At 43.4% G+C, this 9,039-nt stretch overlaps 1 protein-coding gene across 1 annotated transcript; it reads right to left on the reverse strand.

Moving 5' to 3' along the window:
• Window positions 1-1,683: 1,683 nt before the first annotated feature.
• LOC141736336 (riboflavin kinase) lies at window positions 1,684-8,480 on the reverse strand. Its single transcript, XM_074570368.1, has 4 exons — window positions 8,174-8,480; window positions 6,357-6,508; window positions 4,994-5,096; window positions 1,684-4,390 (listed from the first exon to the last, which is right to left on the reverse strand). Exons 1-4 carry the CDS (start codon window positions 8,253-8,255, stop codon window positions 4,260-4,262), a joined length of 468 nt encoding a protein of 155 aa, XP_074426469.1. The 5' UTR covers window positions 8,256-8,480; the 3' UTR covers window positions 1,684-4,259.
• Between the last annotated feature and the right edge of the window lie 559 nt (window positions 8,481-9,039).

The raw sequence follows: 9,039 nt of genomic DNA on the forward strand, positions 1-9,039 counted from the left end.
CCGGGCACTCTGTTGTTAAAAGCATGATTTCTGACAGATACCAGCCTGCACTGAGGAGTCCACTGCAGATGACATAATATAAAGGTCTACACATTAACAGTTGCCAAGAGTGAAACTATGAGAGGACCTTTTTCCCTGAAAGAGGCCAGAGCCAGAATAATGTGTTTTAAGATACAGGTTTGATTCTCCTTCAGCAGCAGCACAGAAATCTTTGCCCTGGCCTAGATGAATGTTTAACAGTTGAAATAGAACAGAGGAGACGAAGGCAACTTCTTCCATCTGAATCCTAAAAGAAACAAGCAGTTTTAAACAGTTTTGAAATAAATTGCATAGATAAGTCAATTCACGGGTTTCAGTCTGTGAATTCTAAGGCTGTAGCTCCCGTAAGTTCTGACTAAAGCAGTGTGGTGGCTCAATCCTGGCTGGACACCAGGCACCCACCAAAGCTGCTCTGTCACTGACCTCCCCAGCTGGACAAGGGAGAGAAAATAGAATGAAAGGCTCATGGGTCAAGATAAGGACAGGGAGAGATCACTCAGCAATTACTGTCCCGGGCAAAACAGATGCATCATGGGGAACTTAATTTATTAGCAATCAAATCAGAGTAGGGTAATGAGAAATAAAACCACATCTTAAAACATCTTCCCCCCACCCCTCCCTTCTTCCCAGGCCCAACTTCACTCACAATTTCTCCACCTCCTACCCACAAGTGGCACAGGGGGATGAGGAACAGGGCTTGTGGTCAGTTCATCACATGTTGTCTCTGCTGCTCCTTTCTCCTCAGCGGGAGGACTCCTCACACCCTCCCCCTGCTCCAGTGTGGGTCCCTCCCACAGGAGACAGTCCTCCACAAACTTCTCCAGTGTGGGTCCCTTCTATGGGGTGCAGTCCTTCAGGAACAGACTGCTCCAGCGTAGGGCCCCCATGGGCTCACAAGTCCCGCCAGCAAACCTGCTCCAGCATGGGCTCCTCTCCATGGGTTCACAGGTCCTGACAGGAGCCTGCTCCAGCACAGGCTTCCCACAGGGTAACAGCCTCCTTCAGGCATCCACCTGCTCCGGCATGGCTGCAGGTGGATATCTGCTCCACTGTGGACCTCCGTGGGCTGCAGGGGCACAGCCTGCCTCACCATGGTCTTCACCACAGGCTGCAGGGGAATCTCTGCTCCAGCACCTGGAACACCTCCTCCCCCTCCTTCTTCACTGACCTCGGTGTCTGCAGAGTTGTTCCTCTCAGATATTCTCTCTCCTCTCCAGCTGCCGTTGCAGAGTTGTTCCCCTACCCACCCACCCACCCCACTCCTTGAATACATTGCCCCAAAGATGCTACCACCATTGCTGATGGGCTCAGCTTTGGCCAGTGTGTGTGTGTGGTCCATCTTGGAGCCAGCTGGCAATTGGCTCTATCGGACACAGGGGAAGCTTCTGGCAGCTTCTCACAGAAGCCACCCCTATCCTTCTGTCCCCTGCCCCCAGCTATCAAAACCTCACCACAAAAACCCAATACAAGCACAAAAGTCCTCAGAGCCAGTTTTCAGACACACTGGGAAGGTCCAACAACTTCTCACTACTCTTTTCTGTCAGTCGAGCTTTTGAGGCAGCCACCCCACAAAGCTTTGCATAAGACTGTGACAACTAACTTCACTAGCCATGGAAAAGGAAAGGAAACCTGTGACAGGAAGGATAACTTCGTCAATTACAGTTCCTTTATTAATGGTACAGTGCAGCAACATCAACTGAAATAAATAGTTATTTGTACATAATACAAAAATATAACCCTTCATAAAGTTTATACTGTGCCAGGAATTATGTACTGAGCTTCAACAGTTGATACATAACATTTTCTCTTAAATAATATGGATAGGTACACTCAGCCAAATAACTATAATAATATTTAATTTGAAGACAAACACACGAAGAGCCATTTATTAGTTCAGTGTATCCATACATCACATCTCAGCTAAGACTTGAGAGCAAACTAACAGTTTTTCAAGTTTTCCCTTTGCTAATGTTCACTATCAATAGCACAGTGGTTCTATAACCAAACGCTGAATTGAATTTTCAATAGTAGCATTTATTAGCAGATACAGAAGAGCATTACTCAAACAACCAGCTTAAGGCACTGTGGTTTACACAACAGACACATGAAATTACTGGCAAAAAACAATTTAAAGAAGGCTATGAGTGTTTAGCTACAGTACTATAATGAACAACAATCTATTCTTTAAATATATTCTCAACAATATATTCACTTTACTAGTGCGGCTTTTGTTTATTCTTTAAAAAAAGTAAAATATAAGATTTTGACATTATTACAATCTCTAGAATGCCTCAAATTTTTTAAAAAAAAAAATTATCCCTTCATCCCTGTTTTAAAATGTAAAAAAATCTGTCACTCTTGAAAGACAATTCTTTTACAGACTTTTCAGAAATACAGTTTCCAACATGTTGTATAGTAAAACTCCTCTAAATTATTTTGTTCTCCTTTAAAAGAAAGTATATCTAACTGCTGATAACTGCCCCTCCCAATTCTGTATTCCATCTGTGCCTATCAACAGCAGTGGTGAACAATTAATTTAAATTAAATCAAGTTTCTCCTTAAGTCCTACAGAGCAAACACAAGTCCTTGATATGCTCAAGACCTCCTCCCTAATAATATCTTACGATATCGACTGAAAAGTAAAACAATATGAAGGAGAACTAACAACCTGACAGCACCTGCCACAAAGACCCAAATGGCTACCTTGTCAAAACTCTCTTAAAACCAGAGTGAAAAGTAGGATTCCAATAGGATAGGCAAGGAGTAAATTCATAAAATTGCACTGCAGAAATTGTGCGTTCCAAGTTGTACATGGTAGTTCAGACAGAACTACAGTTGAGACACATCCACAGAACCATTCTGAATTTCAGAAAATGTTCCAGCCACATCACAAGCCAACATCAAAAGACTATGAACATGACAAAGTCACTGCAGCTTACCTAGTTTCACTCACTGAGTAGGGGACAGAAAAATTTATCAGAGAGAAAAAAAAAAAAAGAGTAGACGTGGAATCCCACATTACATACTTTAAGAAGTATTTTCCAAATTACTGCCAATTCTGGCAATACGCGCTCCATTTATGTATCCCCACATTTCAGAGTAGGACCGTCTGCAATTACTTGTAATAAATAGCCAATACCCATTGTAGTGTTGATATAGTATTCCATGAATCCCCAAAAAAACTTTCATTTGTGTATTGATCAACTTGGTCAGCCAAAACCTTGGTTCTTACCTGCACTTGGTGCAGAGAGTTGATGAGATTTCTCTGTGCCTTACACTAACATCAACCATTTTATTGCCAGTGTACTGAATAACCCCAATGTTCTCCCCAATCTCCTAAGACAAATGCCAGCAGCACATAAAATGCAAAGTTGCCTTTTATCACCTCTTCCGTCTTAAGGCTCAACAAGCAGAAGTCTTGTTATACTGTTTCTGCATCTTTTGCATATGAACCTTTCAAGTTTATCAACTTTCACACTGTCGTTCATTTCCTATATTTCAGTGAAATGCTTCCTCAGAAGTAAACCAGGTCAGGCATTGTCCTATGTAGTCAGCTATGAAGTGTATCTCAGATTCCAGTAACTCAATGAGAAACAGTGATTTCATCCATTTCAAATACACTTAAAATAAATAATTTCAATTAAAATAATGGCTTTAAGCTCTAATCACAACAGCTGCGTAGCATATAGAAAATAAGAACTATGAAGAATTAGTCTTGCTATTGTTATCTAATCATTGGCTTCCTGCACCACAGGAAATTTCTGACTCAACTAATAAGCAAATTTTTCTAAATTACTAGCTAAAATCCAGATGTAAGAATGACAAAACCAGGAAAAGAGGTTGGAATAACATTCTGTATGTTAAAAACAGACATTGTTCACTTAAGTGAACTATCCATACCTTATGGTCAGAAGAGGTCACAATTAACTTTGGTCATGTTCCGCACGTGCTCAGATCTCTGAACAACCGGTAACTTTAGGATACACAATTTATCTGTGAGGACTTAAACCAGTCTTCTGCTCCTTTTGCATGACTGGATTAACGATGAATTAACACAAGGAAATTGAAATCGTCTTGTGTGGTTGGTTCCAACCTCAGTTACCTAAATAGACATATGACAACAAAGTACCTATAGAAGCAGTGCAAGCATAAAAGCTCCACGACATGGGGGGAAAAAAAGAAAGCAAGAAAAAAAAAACAGAAAAGCAGCATGGGTTTGCTCAGTGGTTGTTCACTATTTTGCCTTCTGGCAGATGAAAGAAGTTATCTTCTTTGAGTTTAAGATGTTCTGGTAAATCTAGCTGTCTTTTTGCTTCTTCAATGTCTTCCTGAATTGCTGAAATGAGCGCCTCTGCAAAAGTTAAGAACAGGGATATTTAAAAGTTGGTTTGAATTCTAAACGTACAATAGTAAGTGAAAGTAACGTGTACCACAGAATACTAGACAGCAATCACAGAAGCAGAATATAATTACCACCATAAGGTTTGAAAGGCAAAATTATTTGGTTTTAAAATGCCTTTTTTTAAAAAAAGAAAAAAAGATGCCAAAGTCGCATTTTTCACTGTTATAAGCACTACCCTCTCCTTGTTGCAAAAGACATTTTAGCAAAACATCAACAGAGTTTCATGAACTGTTTCAATTCTAACATAGCTGCATTTTAAAAAGAAATTAACAGACTAGACTAATGCTTTTATGACAAACCCATGATTTCAAAATTAATCCTCAGACAAGTGACACAACAATACCATTTTTAGTGTGACACATCGGAAGATGTAAGAGGCTTCATTTTTTTTTAATTAAACCAACTTGTACATTTAGCTTCTGAAAACATTTTACTGAAATTCCAAAGGTTAACAGATAAAACATCTCACTATGGAAAGAGACAGTGAAGGCACACTACTTGCATCAGTAAGACAAATAAGAGGATAGTTTGAGGAAGACCTGCAATACTGACCTAAGGAATCAAAGTTTTTTTCCGGTCTAATATATCCAATTATGGCTATACTAAGAATTTCTCCATAAAAGTCTTCTTTGAAGGTGTGGATAACGTGCGTTTCCTAAAAGAAGAGAAATAAGTTGGCATTTCTGATGAACTTTGAGCTAATTTCCTTCACTGTAAGGATGTACACCTAATACCCCTATTTCAAATTCTCCCCAATGCATACCAATAAAAGGGACACTTAGTTTAGCATGTATAATGCAAGATTAAATGGTTAGGTCTCCTCCTTATGTTAGGAAGGAGAATTGTACTTTGCATGGAACTTAAGAAAAAATACTCAGAGTATTCCGATAGCCAAAAAAAAAAATAAAAGAAAGCCATTACTTAGGAGAAATGCTTCACTGCTTCTTGCAGCAAATCACAAAGGTTAACTATGAAGACTTTGATTGAAATAGTTGGCTTAAGAAGAACTTTTACAACCAGCTCACATGGGAACTGAATGATAAAATTTGAGGAGTGCAGTCTGAGAGATAGTTCCATCTTATGCTCAAATCATTTTATGCACATCTCCCTCTCCAAAATAGGCCCACCCATAGTATACACCAGCAGAGATACCAGATTTGACTACTTGCTCAGAAAAGTTATCCGCAAACATTTTAAAGAGTACTAACACATTACTAAGTCTTCAAACAGTTAGAGCCTTAGAAGCAGAGATTCATGCCCAAATAAAAGCATTTTAGACAATTAAAACAGAGCTCTGCAAGGCTCAGGAAGAGGACCAGCACCTGACAGGAAGAAAAACACAGCTGTCACAGCTCAGCATTTTAACTCAACTTCTCCATCCTATTATTATGTACCCTCAAATATTTATTCTGTATATCAAGCCACATACATGGATCCTCGTGTATGGTTTCCATCATTTAAGAAAAGAAATAATAGAAAATCATTACAAATTAAGATGCCCCAATGTGTCTTATTTGACATGTGGATAGATTGCAGAGAACAATAGAGTAGTATATTCCAGCTCATGCTGGTGTCTCATAATGAGTAAATTCAATGCATCTATCAAGATTATGTTTAGTTAGCTATCAGCACCATAAGCAACCACCATTTCAGAAATACCGTTAAAGTTTTATTTTGGAAGTATTTAATTAATGATGGAATTGGACAAAGAAAATAAACTTTAGTTACCTACAGCTGGCTGCTGAGAGTATTTTCTTTTCAGAATGCAAATATATGATAGAGATACCACATACATTTCTAAGAGCAAACAGGATTTTCAGATCTCATTTATGGATCAAATTCTGCTTATCTTATTCAAATTCAACACCTGGCTCATTGATTATAACAAAAATCCCACACAAAGCAAAATTCTTACCACTGATTTCTTAATATTCTTATAGAAAGGATTCCATCCTATGCTCAAAACCATTTTATGCACATCTCCATTTCCAACACAGGCCCATCCATAGTATATACCAGTAGAGATATCAGACGGAAAGCTTTCAACTACTTGCTCAGAAAAGTTAGCTGCAAAAATTTTAGAAAGTGTAAAGTGTAAGTGACTTTGTGTAAGTCAAGGACATAACAGAATCCTCAAACACTTAAAAGCCAAGCTCTATCTACATGCTATTTACGAACAACGCTGATGATGATGATAATGATGCAATGTGCCATTTGGCAATGTATAAAATACAAAACAGCTTCATAAAATTCAGTCCCTGTAGTAATACCAGAATTATTATCACATCTCTTATGCATACTATGTTTTATAGTTATACACATTCTCTTCCGTAGTAATAATTAATAAACATGCAATATACCCAGTCAGAACGCATTTCACTCTTAGGATAGGTATCACAGCTTTAATACGGTGAAAGACTAGGAAAAAAAAATCAAGCTGCTTCTGCGCTATAAAATAGCAGCTCAGAATTGTTTACTTGTTAGTAAAATAATCACTTATGAATAAAATATGTAGAAATAAGTGAAATTATTATTTAGTCACCTGTCAGTTTTGTACAGGTTGCCTTTCAGAGGTGTCTGTGGATTTCTGGGATTTTCTTTGAAAACTATATATCTACAGTAAAATAAATTCCCTTTGACTGAGGCTAACCTTCTTTCAAAATTACTATCCTACTTCTACTTCCCACGTGAGTAAGTATCATCATGCAAGACATCAAGCTGATTTGAAAGAATTTATGCTTACTGAATTTTTGTCAAAGCTCACAAGCAGCCACAACTTCCCTCCCCTGTTCCCTGATACCAATATACACAACCGAGACAAAAATGCGGAGTTATTAACAGATGTTGTCAGAAGTCCAGTACCTGAAGACTGGTTTTATAAAGCTTCCTTGTCTGCTAGGTGTGGTGCAACCTGAGTGTTGACTTCAGTGGCTGTTTAAGATAAGCCAAAACTCACTCGAGTTACACCTCTATCTGTATTTAGACAACTGAAACAGAGATGAGCAATAGGAAAATAGATTTCTTTGCAGGCCAAGCCCACCTGCTGTTTTTTAACCTCTGCATTATTCCCATTGAACTTCCTTCCTTACAGCCATTCCCAATGCCTACTCCCCTTCTTGTTCTAATCTGAGGTTTTACGGGAACGGATATTTTCCAAGATGCCACACCGCAATACCATGCATGTGATCACTTATCTACATCCTGTACATCATCATGACGACCATTAGATGATGAAACGAACAAAAAACAAGACTGAAAGAAACCACTTGACAGAAGGGAGGGGGAGTGGGGGGAGATAACACAAAAGAGGGTACAAAACTCTAAGCAATATAGAGGGAAAGAAAAAAGCGTCAGAGAAGTGCTAACACGGAACAAGCCAAGCCTGTTCACAGAAAGTGCAAGTCACGCCAACAGCGCAATTGTGCGGCACAGCTCGAGCGTGTCCCCACTTCACACGAGCCCGGTGACGGCCAGCCCGGCTCCCGCCCCTCCACCGGCCCAAGAACCGGGCGGCCCTGCCCCCGCCGGGGCACGGCGCGGCTCCGCTCAGCCAGCCTGGCCGCCGCGGGCCGCTGAAAGCCGCCGGGACCGGGCTCCCACCGGCGGGGGCACTGCGGCCACCCCGCCGGCCCGGAACAGGGTCTGCGGGCCGGGCCGTGGGGAGCCCCTCGCCGGTGGCCTTCAGGGCAGGCGTCACCCTCGCCGCCCCGTTCCGCCGCGCACCCCGCTCACCGGTGGGGATGCCCAGCTCCTTGGAGCCCCTGCCGAAGCCCTTCACCACCTCCCCGCGGCAGAAATACGGCAGGTGCCTCATGGCGGCCGTCAGGGCGGGCAGGCGACGCCGGCAAGAGCCGCCAGCAGCTCCCAGCCCGACGCTCCGCCGAGCCCCTTCCTTCCGCCCGCACGCAGCGCTGCCCTACCGCCTCGGTCCCGGCCCTACCAAAAAGAGCGGAGGAACCAGGTGGGCGCTTCTGACTCAGACAACCCTCCGACAGGCACCCAAATCCCCCCTCAAGAATGGACTTGCCCACACGGCCACATCCGCCCCACCCATGGCGGGGAGGGGCCTGCGCGTGCTCGGTTGGCCCCGTTCCCTCCCAGCCCGGTGCCTCGGTGCTGCCGGCGGAGGCGTGTGGCGGCGTCCCCGCCATGCTGTACTCGGGCGTGGCTCCACCGCACCGGTCCTCGCCGGGTTCTCGGACCGCCCGGAGGGAGCGTCGCCGTCTGCCTGGGGGCCGTGGGAGGCGAGCCGGGCTGGGCCGGGCCGGGCCGGGCCGGGCCGCTCAGGGCCTGCTGCGCGCAGCAGGACCCCCGCCCGGGGGGGCCCCGCAGAGCGAAGCCTGCGCGGTGCAACGCGGGTCAGTCGCGTTGGGAGATCAAGCGAGGGCTTGTAGCCCGCGGGCGAGGCAGGCGGCGGCGGTCGCGGGGGGGGTGGCCTCCCTCTCTCCCTCCCTCCCTCCCTCCCCCCTCCCCGCTTGCCGCAGCTCGGCCCTCTTGAACCTGAAAAGCTACATCCTGTGCTCTGCGCCCGTGCGTAGAAATAATGATCGTTTCTTCCTTGGTAACTCGTTTTACCTTTTCTTTCGGCAAAAGGCCCA

Source organism: Larus michahellis, chromosome Z, assembly GCF_964199755.1.
Source record: "Larus michahellis chromosome Z, bLarMic1.1, whole genome shotgun sequence".
NCBI classification, from domain to species: domain Eukaryota; kingdom Metazoa; phylum Chordata; class Aves; order Charadriiformes; family Laridae; genus Larus; species Larus michahellis.

Coding starts and splice junctions, on each gene's coding strand:
- LOC141736336 (XM_074570368.1), bottom strand. CDS start 8,255: ATGAGGCACCTGCCGTATTTCTGCCGCGGGGAGGTGGTGAAGGGCTTC. Junction 6,509..8,173: donor GGAGCTGGGCATCCCCACCG/GTGAGCGGGGTG, acceptor AAATTTTTGCAG/CTAACTTTTCTGAGCAAGTA. Junction 5,097..6,356: donor AGAATATTAAGAAATCAGTG/GTAAGAATTTTG, acceptor CTCTTCTTTTAG/GAAACGCACGTTATCCACAC.